Below are 17,946 nucleotides of genomic sequence, written 5' to 3' on the forward strand. Positions count from 1 at the left end.
TAATTCTGAAGAAATAATTGTGCAAGCAGCAAATCCAAAACTTTAATGGTGAAAGTTGAGATTCAGGGTGATGTAGAAGACCTAGCGTATGTCCAGGTTTGTGTGACCTTGGTTAAATTATTTAGTCATCTGAATCAGTTTCTTAATTTTGAAACTGGGAACAATAGTTCTTTTTCTTCCTACTTGATAAGGTTTGAAGATAAGTAAGATAATGTATGTCAGAGCACTTTGTAAATTTGTTGTAGGAGAATGCCATTTCTCATCTGTATTTCTTCTCATTATCCAAGCTGAAAACAAAATAAAAGCTAGTTGGATTACATGTCTTTTTTATGGATATTTTCATCCACCCTACATATAATTGTCTTCCAAATAACTGTTTTAGGAAAAGTCATTTCTATTTTAAGTGAGTTATTTTTCTCAGAGGTTCTGAAACTATGTTTCAGAACAGCCAGTTCATAGAGTTGACCCTGATCTCTTTGTGTGTGTGAACTACTTTTCTTTTTTTTTTTTTTTATTTCTCAGGGCCTTAAGAGAGGAGTGTGGGTGTGACTGTAGGGGTTCTTTTGAGCTGGGAGGGTGGGGAGAGATGGGAGAGTGTTTAATCATCGAGGGAGGAGTGGTTGCAACTTCCAACCTGGAAATACCTGAAGAGAGAGAAATGTTGACAGTGAGGATCCGTAATCAATCAGCTACATGTTAGGAGAGCCATAAGTTGAAGACTGCATTCTGTCAGATGTTAGGCCTTTAGTAGGGCCAGTGGAGTCAATTCACTCTTGATTTGCTATTCCTGAGAAATAGCAGAACCTGGCTTTCATTTTACTGCTTACGTGGTTAACTATCCTAGAACAGTTCATTTTATCATCAGGGCAGGGATTTTGTCTTATTTACTGCTGCACACTGGAACCTAGTTATATCTGGCACACATAATAGCTCCTTAGTAAAGATTTGTTGAATACAGGTGTTTTTGTAAGGCGTCTTCACAATATTTATTAAACTGCTTTCGTAGACCATATTTAACATGTACAATTATGCTTCTGTGCAGATTGATTCTCTCGAATATATTATGTACCCATGTAGTCCATAAAGTCTAGTTGATTCTCCCTCCTTAATATCTCTCATACCTGTTCCTCACCTCCACTGCCACTTTCTTCATTGAATCCCTTGTCTCACCTGGATTATTGTAGTTTTTTGTTGTTGTTGAGGAAGATTAGCCCTGAGCTAACATCTGTTGCCAATCCTCCTTTTTTTGCTGAAAAAGATTGGCCCTGAGCTAACATCTGTGCCCATCTTCCTCCATTTTATATGTAGGATGCCTGCCACAGCATGGCTTGAAAAATGGTGCACAGGTCCGCACCTGGGATCCGAACCTGGGAATCCCGGGCCGCCAAAGCAGAGTGTGCAAACTTAACCACTATGCCACCAGGCTGGCCCCAAGGATTATTGTAGTTTTTAAACTGATATCATACTTTCAAATCTTATACACTCCAACCACCCTTCCCATTACTGCCAGGTACAGCATCTCTAAGATACAAATTTACTCTCTTGTTAGAATACTTAAATGGTTCTTAGAGTGATGACATCCAGCCATGATGTCCCTACACACTGAAGTGTCACAATCAGTTGGGAGGTGATAGGTATATCAGAGTATTTGTGCTGTCTCGCATGAATGTAAGTCCAAAAGGAGATAAAAATGAGTATAGTGCCATATTTATAAATTATCTTTTAAATGATTCATGAAATCACAAGGATAGAGACAGAGCAGCTACAATGTCCATTTTCTTTGCCACCTTATATAGCTAGAAAGAGCATATTTCTAAACTAGACCTTACCAGAAAGACAGTACTTTTCTCTAGAATGTTTTCATTATGGCAATACCCTCTTTACTTAGTGACTTTTATTTATGCTGTGTGTTTGTTGTAGATGGTAGTGTTTTTATTTTTAATAAATTAAAGACATTAATAGAGGAACGTTATACTTTTCATAATGCAGATATTATATATTTTATAGTTATATATTTCTAACCATTCAAAGAATGAACCAGAAGGCAAAAGAGGTCAATATAAAAATGTCTTTTCCCATCATCCCTACACTTTTAGTAGGTTGAAATTGTGTTTCTGAAAGGAGTGATTGCCAGCTTAAATTTGTTTGTCATTGTCATGAATTGAGCAGTAAGATGCACAGACAATATGGTATGGCATCAACAGTGGAATCATCTTATAGGTCAGGAAATAACAAGATCTGAATGTTGTCAACTACAAGAGTCATATTAACACAAATCCAAGTAATATTTTATCCATTTAAAAGTAAATTTTCATCATTCTGAGTTAGTATTTTCCTTCAAAGGGATAAATATGTAGCCTGGAATATTGAGTGAGGTATTTTTACTAAGTCTCACTGTCTAATTTACTTCTGTTATTATATTGTAGGTATTTTGTGAAGGCCACTTGCTTTATAATAAATGCTAAAGGAGCATATTAAGTGGTGTTAGATGTTAAGATGCAGTTAAATAAAACATTCTGCTTGAAGTGTCGCAGTACAGATCTCAAAGCCAAGAAGCAGCTGGAAATTAGGGGAATTCCCAGAAGCAAGGAAGCCACAGAGAGTGAGCCCAACTCTGCCTAAATCCTTGGCTGAGTATCATATTTCATAGGCTCAGGGGAGACCCATAGGGAACCAGGCTAAAAAAGCAGCAGTTGGAAGCCACAGAACAAAACAGAGATATAAGCAGCTGAGTACCATGGGTTAGAGAGAATTTGTAGTTTGAATCCAGGTAAGATAACTGCCTATTAGAATACAAATCCAAAAGTCCTCAGAAAAACCTGACAGAATTCAGTGTTTCTATATTATCTACAGTGTCTAGTTTTCTACAAAAATATTAGACATGCAATTAAGCAGGAAAATGTGATCCGTACCCAAGAAAAAGGCAGTCAATAGAAACTCTTAGCTTAGGTTTAAATTTAGCAAAGACTTCAAAGCAGCTGTTTTAAATATATTCAAAGAGTTAAAGGAAAATATGGTATGAATAAATAAGCAGATAGGTAATCTCAGCAGAGCAATGGAAACTATGTTTAAAACAAAACAAAACAAAAACAAACCTGGAAGTCCTAAAGCTGAAAAGTACAATTACTGTAAAAAAAAAAAAATTGCTAGATTGGCTCAAAAGCAGTTTGGAAATGTCAGAAGAAAGGAACAGCAAACCTGAAGATCCAGTAGGAATGACCCTGTCCAAAGAATGGAAAGAAAAAAGATTTCAGAAAAATGAACAAAACCTAAAAGAACTGTGAAGTAGTCCAATATACATATTCTTGCAACCATGAAAGGAGAGATGAGAAAGAGGCATAAAAATATTTGAAGAAATAATGGCCAAAAACTTCCCAAATTTAGTGAAAAACATTAATGGATAGATCCAAGAGCCCCAAGAAGAATGAACCCAAAGAAAATCATTTCTAGACACATCATAATCAAACTGCTATATGATAAGGAGAATATTTTGAAAGCTACCAGAGGAAAATGACACTTGTTGCCTACATTTCAAGAAAAAAACTGAAACTATTTGTTGCTAATGATAAAATTTGAACTTTTAAGAAAAAAAATTAAAATTTTGGAAAACTTGTATTCACCAATAGCTTTCCAATACTTTGAAAGAAATTTCTTGTGGTGTTAATGGTGATATTAACAAATGTGATTTTTAAAAAATATTGTATAATGAAATGTGTCAACATTTGAAGATCCACATAAGGAAGATCTGCATAATTAAGTAAATCAGTATTTTCCAAATAGCTGATGCATGATATTATGAAATCATTCACTGGTAAAAGAGCCATTCAAAGTGCAAAGTAGACCAATGGATTTTAATGTAACAGAGTACAAAAAGTTTATTGATATGGCTTCAGATTCCACATTGCAACTACTTTTTAAACTACCACTCATCAAGATTTGTTGTAGTATCAAAGCAGAGTAACTGCAATTATCTAAAAAGGCTGTTAAATTATTCCTCCCTTTCCCAACTATCTCTGAGAGACTGGATTTTCTTCATATACTTCAACCAGAACAACATATTGAATGCAGAAGCAGATTTGAGGATCCTAGCTATCTTCATTTAAGCTAGACATTAAAGAAACTTGCAAAAATGTAAAACAGTGTGTTTTTGTTTTGAACATTACAACTGTTTCTCATAAAAATATACTATTTATGTTAATATATAGTGAGTTTGACTGTTACTTTTAAATTAATAAATTAAAAAAATCTTAGTTTTAATTTCTAACACAGTAAATGTCGGTAGATATAATCCACATTAACAAAAGCTCTTTGGAGTCTTTCATACTTTTTAAGTGTAAAGGTGCCCTGAGACCAAAAAACTTAAGAATTGTTTTGAGTCTGTTATGTCTCCACCTTCAGATAGCAGATTCCTTTGAGAGCATCAGACTAGATAATTGGAAATATCTCGTAGCCCAGGAGATTAGTGTTCTTGAGTCTATGATGACATTCAATTTTTGTTGATATCCTTGATCATTTTCAAGTAGACTGTATAGTATGCTGTCAGGTGTGCTGCTTACTACTTCTAATGGCAACCTTTTTTTTTTTTTCACTTCTGATATTTGTTTGCAGACCTTTTATTTTTAGTGGGGTGCTTTACCAGGAAAGCAATAAGGGACTTTTGGTGACTAATCCTTATTTTTTTTACTTCCTCCTCCTTTTGTTATGTTCAGAGGTTATCAAAGGAGAGCTGTTCAAAAAGTGTTAGAGGACTTCTGTAGTGGCCTACACAGTCAATTGCTATGCTATTCTCGATTATTCAGTTTCTGGGAAAGAGCATTAAACATTTCAAAACAAAGAATCATTGAAGTGTGTCTTACATGGTGTGAAGAAGAATTATAAAGAAAGGTGGTACCTGAGAAAAACTCATCCAGAATTTTTTCTTTTAGTCCTACTTATAATCTTTTAGATGCACGTAGCAATGGTTGGTGGTGTTTCTTATCTACTGGATAACAAAACCAATGAGCCAGAAATAAATTTGTTATAAGGGATGTTCAATACATAAATGTGTAGTAAGTTTATTTTAACATTGCATTACTTTGTTCTTTGATAAAAATAAACCACCATAAAACAAAAGCAAAAAAAAAGCCTACCTCCCTACCAACTTGTATGAAACTGGATAGTTCCCAACTTCTTCCGTGTGTTACTGCTTTTCCTGTTTCTTGGTATTCCTTCCACTTTTCCATTGTTCTTAGTGACTTTATACTTAATTTGAATTTAGAAGACTCCTTACTATTAATGAGCTCGCATAGATCTGGTTGTTATTTTAAGACTTAGATTCTTGTGGTCTTAAAATGATCAAAATCATCAGACAAAAAGAGAGTGTTTCTGTACCCTCCCTTCTGGCTTTTTATGTCTTCACCTAATATTTTTGGTAGTTTGGAAATTTACATGTGTGGACAGGAACACTAAAACAACTTTATTTTATACTTTATTTCTTTGAAAGTTGAGCTACATGGAAGTAATAAAACTGACAATTTTTCCCCATATTGTGTTTAAGGGATTTAGTAGTGGTTTACTTTCTGGGCCATATTTTATTTCATTTTATTTTTGAAATGACATGGGTTTTCTTTCTCTTTACAAATGATTATGATTCTGAAAGTCACATAGAGGCTTTCAACAGAATAGAAAGCTTCCAATTTGAGGATGTCAATTAGAGGATTTCAATTAGAAGCGTATTTATTTGGGTCTATAAATAAGACCTGATTATTCATCAGCTGTTTTCTTTCACCACAACTTCTCCTGTGCTTTTTTAGGCCAAAGATGAAGAGGAAGCCTTTCTGGACTGGAGTGAGGATGATGATGATGGATTTGATCCGAGCACACTTCCAGATCCAGATAAATACAGAAGCTCTGAAGAATCAGATAGTGAAGATATGGAAAATAAAATCAGGTATATTTTTACCGTTGGCAGCATTAAGTATATGGGTCTTCTTCTTTTAATCGAAAAGATGTGTAGAGACAAATGTCTCATGCTCGTCTCATCATTTTAGGGGCTCTCTTATTTTTTCTGTAATCCCAGTTAACAGATATAAGAATGTTTTAAGAATTATATTTTCTTTTTCTTTCTCTATTTTTTTCTCATCTCTTTCAGAATCCTTTATGCCACAGTATTTGATGCCCTAGGGTGTATATTTAATGCAGACAGAGGCAGGATTTTATTTTGATTGACTGTCAAAGGACTCTATTGAGAGTGTTGTTAAAAATTCTCTCTGAATTTTAAAAAAGAGTAGTTATACTTTCACATTCTTTGATATAAAATTAAGTAACAAATACATAAAATAACGGAAAACTTATACATAAACAGCCCTTGACAAATTCTCTCAATTTAAAATCTGTTTGTTTGTAATGTGGACTTGCTACCATGCCAAAAACAGATGACATCTGATGAATTGAATGACAGTATGACTTGCTCAGCATTTGTTTTCAGAGTACTGTGTATTAGATTACATTGAGATTCTATTGATTTAAAAGTTGAGGACATTGAACTTCATGGACATTCTAGACCAATGAACCTATTTAAGGCAGACGGTGGGTACTAATGACAGAGGAAGTTAATATGGTTGAAGGGAAGAGAAAGCTTGATGGAACCCTTAAATGCTAGCCCAGGGAGTTTAGAGTTGGAGAAATAGGCCATGGAGAGCTATAATCTGGTTTTAAGTAAGAACGTTATGAAAAGGTCTCAAAAAGATTGTCCTCTCAGGAGAAACTGCTGTAGGGAGATCATTTCAGAATTACTCTTCATTTTAATCTTGTGCTCATTTAAACATAGAATTATTTTGTAATAGTGAAAATGACATCCAAAATGCAGGCTTCCCAGGTGATGCCAGAAATCAAACATTTGCTGTTGGACAACTAGTTAGTGGACATAATAACTTTCCAGTATTTGCAGACTAGGTAGTGGACATATTAGCTTTTCTACCACAAGTGAAAATAATTTAAGATTTAGAAAAATATATAAATGTATGCCACAAGGGTTAAATAATTTAGGTTGACAGCATATTCCCAGTCTTTAGAAATTGAACTTTAAGAGTAAATATGCACGTTTTGCTTCAGAAAGTTCCTTGGTGCTTATGTTGGGACCTTGATGGACTATCAGTATGGTTAAGTTTGCTGCCCCTTATGTTCTTAAATAAATGTCCCTCTTTCAGAGTGGTTTATGGGATCTCCATTTTGATAGATGTGATCTAACTTAATACATATGACTTTACATCATAACTTCCAAATGTTTCTGTGTTAATTTTACTCTCTGGAGGGAACGTTAATTGGTTTTTACAGTTTGTTATGCACCGTGTTTTGCACATCTGTCTAACATACCCTTTAAAACATAGAACCAACCTTTGAAGTCATTGACAAGATGTCAGCATTCCTTCTGTATCTGATTCGTAAGGATTTTTTCCTGACACTTTTTATGATAGTTTCTGGGTCATGCTTAATCTATATACAGCAGACATTTCATTTCATTCTTCTGGTATTTCTGACCCTTATAGTGACATTTCCCTGCTGCCACCTAGTTAATATGACTTGTTCTCTAATAGCCTCACGTGTTTCATCTTAATTAGCCTGTAAATTCTTTGTAGCTAGGAACTCTTTTTGTACCAACACTTCCAGCCCCAGCCTCTACTCGTATCCCCAATGTTAATGTTATAGGCACAGAGAAGGCCCTGAAATATTTGAGTTGATTAATTGATTGATGAAGGAGATTTATAAAATAAGAAAGAGAAGCATAATTATAAGCAGCTATAGAATTGGTCCTAATAGCTTAAGTGATACAAGAGATGACAGAATAAATGGTTGGAGAATTGGAAGAAGCTAAGTTCAGGTAGTGTAAATGGTAATGGACAAGAAGGTAGGAGTACCTTGAAGTGCCAAAGCATCTTAAATACAAGGGTTCAGATGGAAAATAGTTAAGCGTTACATAAAAATAAAAATAGTTTTATTTTTGGGCACAGCTAGTGACTCTGCCTCAGCAGAGATTGAAAGGAATTGGTCAGTTTGTCTTAAGCTGAAGAAAAATTGTCTTTTGTTGAAGAGAATATCAACAAGGGCTTTATTCCTTTGGGGCATTTAAGGGCTTCCTAACAGTTATGTCTTTTGTCTATGAGCACAGAGATTATCTCGTCCAACCCCCTCTTATAGATGAAGAAACCAAGGCTTCAAGGGATAAAATAATTTGTCTGTGATCACAATACAGGTTAGAGACAGATCAGTGTGACCTGCCTAAATCAAACTGATTTCCTAGTTCTAATACTCCAAGTTATGTAGAATTACTCTGGCATTAGGAGAGATAGCTCAGGAAACTGCCTGAACACAAGTTGAATGTCATTTGGCTGAAGACCTGATCCATAGACTAACCATACGATAGATTTGACTAGACCATGGTTTCCCAACCTCAGCATTATTGACATTCTGGCCCAGATAATTCTTTGTTTTGGGGGGTTGGAAGTGACTGTAGACTGTTTAGTATCATCCCTGGCCTCAACCACTAGCATCTCCCCAGTTGGGTCAACCAGAAATATCTTCAGACAATCCCATATATCCCTTGGGGAGAAAAGTCTCCCACGTTGAGAACCCCCTGGGCTAAACCCAGGATGGCAGGTAAATATTACTAGTGCTTAATTTCCCCATCCCTCATCCAGGATAGGCTTTATCTATTTCCCACTTAGCCCTAGCAGTCTTTCTCAATACAGCTTCTGTCAATCAGTTGGGATTGGTACACAACATAAAATCTATTTGCCATTCCTGGATTAGAAGGCAGGATTTAGGGTAAGTTATAAGTAGTAGTCTACATGTGAAATTTCTATTTATACTCTAATTTCCATTTTTCTCACTTTTCCCTTCTCTCATAAAATTACCTCAATGGCAATGAATAAAGATATATGTAAACTAATGCTAAAATTGTTTTGGATAAGAAAAAGTATTCACAAGTAAATCCATATGCACTAAAATTTTGACAGAAGTAATTACTGCTGCTACTGCTATATATAATAATGGCACCAATACAGTTTTCCTGTATTGTTCCCAGTTTGGCTACATCTTTTTTTCTTTGCTTCTCATAAACACGACTAGATGCTAAGATTTTGTGATGTCAGTTTTAGAGGGTCCTCCCCAGCATGTTCATAAGTTTTATTTGCTGGACTGTTTCTAGCCTCTGCTCAATAATTGTAGGAACAGCTTGTGTTCCAGCCGTTTGGTCATCTTTACTCTCGCAGTAGGTTATCCTCTGAGTATTAACTTTGCATTTTCAGATATGAGTTTACTCTTTTGAGACTAGATACACCAATTAGAAAATGACTATTAGTCCCAAACTAACTAGCATGAGTTAGTTTCTTTAAAAGTTTCCTCTGGGTATTTCTTTTTCCTTCACTTTGGTGACACCCATAAATATTCAGCATGAGTAATACTTTTGTCTCTTTACAAGGAAAGACACTTAGTCAGTAGGAAATAGGCAAAGGAGAGCCAGATTTAAGTGGAGACTGACTGAATCTGGGGTCAGTAGTTCTCCTGAGCTCAGCACACAGCTGCAGTACAATTTAAACCATCCTCAGCCCTCTGTAGAGTTATCAGAATTGTCGTCTCTCTGAGATTCCAAAGGGATTCTGATGTGCAAGATTCAACTCCTTTAAGTTAGCATGACAAAAAGATCTCTTGCTTATAATGTCCCAGGAACAATGAAAATAATGTGACCTTGAGTTCCTTTTAAGGACCTTTATAAATACAGCTGCTGTTAATAGCTCCATTTATTCTCAGAAACAGAGCTGTGAAATAGGAGGAGCAGGTAATCTACCCATAGTACAGAAGGATGTCAGCTGGTTAGTCAGCAGTAGATGCCCCATCTGCTTTGGAGGCTCTAAGCTTTTGTGTGCTATTTTTGAAAAAAGGTATAGAAAGAAGCACTTGCTTTGGTGCTTTCTGGTTTCTTTTCTCATCTTCATCCGTCTTACAGATTGGTCCAGGCTGTGTTTTACTCTGTGGCTTTCACTTCTGATTCTTCCTTTGGAGCTGTGGGATTAGCATAGGTAGAATAAATACAAGATGTTAGGATTTATTGTTATTTTTATTATTGTTGTTAAAATAGAGATGGAACAATTTGGTAGGAAGCCTAGCTCTTTGTTGCAGTGGACTTTGTGACATCGTAGAATTCATTGGTCTGCTGGGAACTACCAGAATCGTGTGTCCTTGTCTCCAGTGAGTTTTGGTATAGACTTTTATACCTTTTGAGGAAAAAAGACCTCAAATATTCTAATTGTCTTTGTGCTCATGAGTGATTTTTCATTTCTTTATCTCCCAAATAGTCCATATAATGTAGTTATACTGCTTTCACAATAAAATAAATGAAAATAAAATAAAAATACTTAGACAAGCTTCTATATGTGGTGCCAAGAACCTCCTGCATTATTTAAATCACATTCTACTTTTTTAATAGTTAAAAAACATCCATTTGATCTGTTAGTCTCTAGCTTGTTGTAATATTTCTTCCATCCATTCTTTCAACCAGAAATTTTTTTAGTAGCTATCATGTGCCAGACATAGTGAGTGCAGGTACAGAGGATAAAACATTAAGCAAGAAAAATACCTTTCCTGTTTTCATTGAGTTTTTAGTTCAGTGGAGGTTACAGATAGCTAAGCATGCAATCACAAAACAATGTGATGGATAAGTGTTGTGATTTGTGCCCTGCGGGAGGCAGTGTGGAAAAGAATAGATAGGGAATGAACATGGAGAGCACATAAGTGACGAACCTAACCTGAAGGAAGTGACATCTAAGCTAAACCTGAAGTAAGTTTAAGTCTTAAGTCTTAACTGAGCAGGTAAATTGTCCTTCTAAAGAGTGTGGCCTTTGAAGTGAGGTGAGAGTGTCTTTAACCATATACCAGTTAAACAACTCTTTCAATAAAATTGTTCCTTTTAGCTGTGCCTCACAAGCTGAGAGATTTGGTCCTGAGCATGTAATATAAGATTGATTTTTGTATATCTAATAGCATTCATCATATTTGGTTTATGGCTATCTTCATGTGAATTGAGAATGATGTGAAAATTTGCAAAGTATTGAATATGATGAAAAAGAAGCAGCTGGATGTTCCAGATATTCATTATCCGGTCAAATTAAGTTTTTAATGTTTATAATCTTAACCTTTTTTGGACCAAAAAAAAAAGAGAAAAAGGTGATGGTTAGACTCTTACTGCCTTATATCTGTATCTTCACAGACCACAGTCTCTGGCTAAGGCAGGTTGCTTTATAAAGAATTGTTGTATGGTGGAGTGTTTGGTAGATTATTCTAGGTGGCATAAGATCAATTACGTCTATAATTTGTATTGAGACTGTTGGCATAATTCAGACATGATAACTTCTGTGTGGATTGATACCTTTTCCTGTACAGAGTAAACTGTTTCACAACTAATGTAATTAGCTGTTCTTTTTGCCTCATCTGACACAACTCTGAATCAAAAGACTGATCAAGGATCTTTTTCTGTTTTTTCATTTGTTTGGGTTTTGTGTTTGTTGTTAAAATCTGTTCCGTATTAGCTTCCTATTTTTGAGTGAACTTGCCTGCCTTTAAAAGTTATCTTTTATGTGAAGGAGATGAACCGGTAATCTCTGTGGTTTCTCCTAATGTTGTTCTGTGATATCTTTGCAGTAAATTTTGCCTGGCAACTATTCTTCCAAGACTTGACAGTCAGCTTTATAACATGTGGAATGCCTTTCATTTGGAAAAGAAATGTGTATGAGTCAAAGATGAATTTCTGGGGAAGGAAAATTCCCAGAAAGCATTTTCATTTCTTTCTTAACTGTTTTTGGTTGGATCTAGGTATGGCACATTATATATTTTATATAAATTTTAGTGGAATTGTTGGTGCTGAGTATAGGGAATGATTTTTTTTTTTCGGTGAGGAAGATTAGCCCTGAGCTAACATCCGATGCCAATCCTCCTCTTTTTGCTGAGGAAGATTGGCCCTGGGCTAACATCCATGCCCATCTTCCTCCAGTTTACATGGGACACTGCCACAGCACGACTTGACAAGCAGTGAATCTGTCCACGCCCAGGATCCGAACCCGCAAACCCCGGGCCGCTGAAGTGGAGGCATGAACTTAACTGCTACGCCACCGGGCCGGCCCCAGGGAATGATTTTTTTAAGGGATCTTTCTTACTCAGAGTCTAGGTGATTGTTAAAAGAAAAACACTATTGGTGACAGTTTCCACTTACTTAAACCCCTGTTCATTGGATCTAGTTGTGGGTGGCAGATGTGGAAAGAAGTCGGCTCAGCTTAATGATATATTGACTTTATTGTGTGCCTGCCATTCTTTCCTTTTACTTTTTTTAACTTCAGGAATTTATCTGTGACTCCAATAAGCCTAGCAGCTTTCAAGATGAAATCTCCATCATCTCTTCTTATTTGTGAAGTACAAAGTTCCATGAACTATCAAATTTCATAGAGCTACCAGAACTTAACATGAATTGTGGGTGATAAGAGGAGTTAATTTACTTGACTTTCTTTAAATTGTGTTCCTTTTGTCTTTCTCTCTTTTCCCATTGCCCTAACAAACAAAATAAAAAAGAATATCCTGTGTATGGATAGCATGAATGGAGAAACTTCCAAGGCAGATTGTTGGGGTATAGTGGAGTGGGGAAAGGCAATGTTATTTGCCTTGGGACTTTTAGGGGAAAGGTTGCTACCCATTGAGGAAGGAAGGTGTTATTTTCTAGGGTGAGGGTTGGGATGGAGAGGACATATTTTAAGAAATTTGGAGTTTAGGGAGCTCTTTGCTTGACCTTACTTGCAGTCTCATTTTTTGCCCTGTGCTTTCAACTCCTCTGTCATTTTCAGAAGTGCTAGGATCTCTAAGAAGATGGATGAGTAGCTCAGGATGCCATGAAGCCAAGATGAACCACCTAGTGTAGGATTCTCTTAGCTACTGCCCTGATTCTGGCGTACAGCAACTTTGTTTTCAGTGAAAAGACCGTCGAGAATGACACTTTCTTAGGACTATCCTTTTTTTCATTTCACTTTGCTTCATGTGGAAGGCACATTCGTGCCTAATGACTAGATAATATTCCATCATTTAGTTATACTATAATTTCCTTATCCACCCTCTTTTAGAATTTTATGTTGTCCCCATGCTTAGGTTTTTGGTTCTTGTTATTTGATCTTGTTTTCCTTTTGTTTTTGCCATTATAAGTAATTCTTTAATGGGCAACTTTATTAAAAGTTGGATTTTCTTTCTCTTGAAATCATTTGAAGGACTAATGAAAAGTAAGACTAAAACTGTACCACTTAATTTTGCCAGATTGCTGGAACATTGGGGACACACTTGGGTAGGTGATGATCTTGAATATTGAAAACTAATCAGTACAAGTAGTTTGAGGAGACAGGCTGATGTGCTTTGGGGGAGCGCAAAATGTTCTATATACGGATGAATAGTGAGAAAATGGCGTAATATAAACCCAACTTATATGGATATTTAAATTTTTTTTAAATCTGGAAATGAAATGATTGTGTCTTCTAAATTGCTGCAGAGCAGGGATTCTTAACCTGGACTCTATGGATGAGCTTTAGGGGAATCTAAAATTTCTGTATTGTATTGTATGCAAAATGATGGTGTGGGTGTGCATGGAGCATAGACACTCCCATGCATTTATCTGGAAAAGGAGTTCACAACTTTTCACTGAATTCTCAAGTGGGTTTATGAACAAAAAAAAAAAAAGAGATTGGAAGGCCACAACTTTTTGTGAATCCCACATGATGTGCGTGCATTTTGTAGAAGGGCACGTTTATGTGGATGAGTAGTATGATGTGCAGTCTTCTGCCTTCTGTTTCTTCTCACTACCCCCAACCTTTTCTGATTATTAGAATTCTGATGTAAGAGGACATCTTTTCTTCTGCTCTTGCAGTTATATTTGTAATGAACTCTGAGTTAATCAGTCTTTTCTTTGACTAAATTGTTTTTACAAAGGATGTGATACATTTTCAGTTTCGTTTCTCTGTGTGGTGGTCTTCACCATCAGAAGGAAGCTGGACAGATTTTATGGAAAGGACTGCAGTAATTAATCTTCATTAGGACTGTTGCCATGGCTTTGTAAATTAAAATTTATGGTAGGAGGAAAAGTCTTTGGCCAACATATTTGAACACCAGAGTGACAATACTTAAGGATAGATATAAAGATTTCTGAGAATTTTTTTTAATGGTCCCAAGCTCATTTATTATTAGCTTAAAATTCTTTAGGAAAAAGTCCGAACTACATTTATGGATACAAATACAAGAAGGAGAGTTTTACACAAATAGGGGCACAAACTGGACGTTCAAGTGCTGAACTCTTGGTAGCTTTCCACACACAATTTGGCAGCATGTTGTAAAAGAACACCCAAGAGTTTCTCTGTGAGTGAATATTCACTCTTCTCCACCCCAGTCCTCAGCTTGCTTGCAGCTAGATCAGTCTGCAATTTCACCTGGTTTCTGTCCTTTACATTCCAAAAGAGAAAAAAGCAAGAGGTTGAAAAGTTGCACAGACACTGTAGTAAAGGGAGTCTGCTTTCTTCCACCAGCCCCTCGTCCTGGCTTTTGTTAGGTTTCTGAATAGGCTTGTACGGTGATGTTGATTCTACATTTTATGATGTAATACACAAACTTGCACATCCCTCATTGTACATGAATAAACCCAGCTGTTACAGAAGTTAGGGGGGCTCTAACATGAGGCATCATGATGCTTTTTGGGTGCACGGTCTCTTTTCCAGTGTCAGGCGTCAGAATCCCCAGCGACTTTGGTTGCCATTTTATAACTTAATTATTACAACTTGCTCCAGAGTCCTTGGAATTTTAGTACTCACTGCACTACATTGTGTTTCTGTAAAGTCCTGCATACATCAGGGAAGAAGTTGACAGGTTTTCCCAACAGATCTTTTTCTTCTGTGGTGCTTTGGCCACGATCATATCAGACAGCACTTGGAACATTCTTGAGGCTTGGATAGTGGTTCTAACTGCAACATCCTTGTAGCCCAGGGAATGTGGTTTCCAGGTTACAGAGGATGTTCTAATCTCTTTTTATGAAGTTAATTCACACATCGTTTGTTTAAAGTATGCTGTTTAACAATGAGCAGGCTTCCTATTCATGGCAGGTACTAATGATTACGTTCTTCTTCTTCTTGTAATGTATCATTTGTCCCATCCTTTTCCACAGCTGTAAGTGTGTTGGCTAAAGCTTCCTACGGGCCAGAAAAAGAATTTAAAAAAATGAAGTGGAGTAAAACCTAGTAGTTTCTTCTACATGGAAAAATATTGTATCAGTGAATCAGTCTCTCTGCTTTTGCCTTTCTGTATCAATACATAGGAATTCAAACTATGTCTTCTCCTGGCAGGATGGTCTCAGAAGCATCTGTATTAGAAAAATAGTGCTCGAGCAGGGATAAGACATGAATTGCATGAGGTTCTATGAACCAGGAGACTGAATGCCTTGCCCACATGCACCACTGCGTATAGTTTGGGAATATTGATCTACATGTTGTATTATCATAAACTTTGCAACATGGGGAGAAGTAGGAGTTTTGTGAAATTAAGTCTGTATTAGAACAAAGGCAGGCTACTTGGCCCTGTGGGAAAACTGGCTTTTGGAGTCAGATAGACAGACCTGAGTTTGAATCTTACTTTCTTCTACAAGTTGTGGACCATGGGCAAGTTACTTACTCTCTGATTCTCAGTTTTCTCATCAGTCAAATTAAGATAATTCTTGCCTTGCAGGGTTATTTTGAAGATCTAATGAGGGTAAAAAAAGGAAAACAGAGTATGATACATAATAGGGTCATAAGTATATGGTAATTTTAATTATTAAAAACAAAGCTGTGGTAGGAGTTTTTAAGTGAGTGTATACATTTACAAGAATAGAATTTAATGTCCTCTGGGATATCTACTTTCCATTTTCTTCCACATCAAAATCATACCTTAAGCCCCAGATACACAATGTGGCAGGCCCTATGTTCAAAACAGTCTGCAAAAATATCCTACAGACTAGGTTGAAATGATGAATGGTATAGTGAAAGTAATGTCATGTAACATATCCTATTCTACATATGGATAGACTCTCTTCTGTTCTACATGTGGATAGAGCGTCCATATTACCAAATTGGAGTGTGAGAAATGCCCTTACCTCTCTGTTCTCCTCCTGGGACATTCCCATTATCCAGGCATGCAATGAACTGAAAGTCTGCTATGTGCCTGGCATAGAGCAAATAAAGAAGAGAGACTAGAACTCAGCCCTCGTAAAGCTTACACTCCAGTGAGGGAGATAGACCATAAAGAAGTAAGCAAAAAATAGAAAAGAGATGGTGATGAGGGCCATGAATGTGGTACCTGTAGGATAATGCGAGAGCAATTGGGAGAGTTCACTGTATGTGAGGTAGTTAGGAAAAACCTCTCTGAAGTGAGATCTGAAGAATTATTGAAAGCTTTCTCTTTAAGTAAAGAGAGAATAATTTATCATAATGTTCTAACTATGAATTGCCTGGACAATTATTAAAATTCAAATATTTATCCTAATAGCATAATCATGACTATACAATTATATATATTCCTGCCGGAGATTCCTTGGTTCTTTTTCGTCCTGTCATCCTTCAACCATGTGTCTATCTGACTGTGATGCTAGTTGGCTTCATGGAAGGTGATGAGGATAAGAAACAGCTGCTATTCTAGTCCAGAAAGTGGCAACTCATTAGAAAGCAGTATGCCAGCGTGAAGTTTATTAGAATAGCAGAGTGAACTTGAAATTATCTGAGTACTGCAATTGAAGGCTGGAAAGGTAATTCAGGTTTTTATGAATTAAAGCCACATGTAGTTTTTTGGGAATAAAAGGAGGACACTCTAATGTATTTTATGCTTAATAATTTAAGGTATAATGTGTTGATGGCATATGAATTCTTTTGAACTATTTGGATTTTTTATTAATAGACTTTTTTAAAGCAATTTTCGTTTTTATAGTAAAAATTGAACAAAAAGTAGAGTTCCCATACAATCCCCATACACAGTCTTTCCTGTTAGCAACATTCTGCACCAAAGTGGTACATTTGTTATCACTGATGGATCTACGTTGACATAACGTTATCACCCAAAGTCCATAGTTTTCGTTAGCATTAACTGTTTGTGTTGTACGTTCTGTGGGTTTTGGCAAATGTAATGGTGTATATACCATTATTGTATCGTACAGAGTATTTTCACTGCCCTAAAAATTCCATCCCTCCACCTATTCATCTCTCTCTCCTTTTCCTCTCTGCCACTCAGCCTCTGGAAACCACTGGTCTTTTTATTATATCCATAGTTTTGCCTCTTCTAGAATGTCATGTAGTTGGAATCATACAGTATGTAGTCTTTTCAGATTGATTTCTTTCACTTAGCAATATGCTTTCAAAGTTCTTCCATGTCTTTTCAGGGCCTGATAGCTCATTTCTTTTTATTACTGAACAATATTCCATTATATAGATGTGCTACAGTTTGTTTATCTGTTCGTCTGTTGAAAAACATCTTGGTTAATTCCTAGTTTTAGCAATTATGAATAAAGCTGCTATAAACATTCATGTGCAGGTTTTTGTGTGGACATAAGTTTTCAACTGCTCTAGGTAAATGCCAAGGAACACGATTGCTGGATCACATGATAAGAGGGTATTTAATTTTGTAAGAAACTGCCAAACTGTCTTCCAAGGTGGCTGTACCATTTTACTTTCTCACCAGTAATCAGTGAGAGTTCCTGTTGCTCACATCTTTGCCACCATTTTATGTTGTCAGTGTTTTAGATTTTTGTCATTTTATACGAAGTTTTATAGTTTAAAGAAAACCGTTTTTAGCTTTTAAAATACAGTAGATCCTGAAAATAAAATGGTTTGTTTTTTCAGATTTTGGTTATCTACTGGGTGAAATGCTATTCTACCA

The 17,946-nt window shown here is 36.1% G+C and overlaps 1 protein-coding gene across 2 annotated transcripts in view; it reads left to right on the top strand.

The window, feature by feature from the left end:
* Positions 1-17,946, top strand: part of DDX10 (DEAD-box helicase 10) — a 280,191-nt gene that overhangs the window by 239,072 nt on the left and 23,173 nt on the right. For both annotated transcript variants that reach the window (XM_004427362.3, XM_087433665.1), the window contains exon 17: positions 5,793-5,929. In XM_004427362.3, the coding sequence (XP_004427419.1) occupies positions 5,793-5,929 (137 nt within the window). The remainder of the gene's footprint in view (positions 1-5,792; positions 5,930-17,946) is intronic.

This window comes from Ceratotherium simum, chromosome 7, assembly GCF_057802395.1.
Source record: "Ceratotherium simum simum isolate JZ-2026a chromosome 7, ASM5780239v1, whole genome shotgun sequence".
NCBI lineage: Eukaryota > Metazoa > Chordata > Mammalia > Perissodactyla > Rhinocerotidae > Ceratotherium > Ceratotherium simum.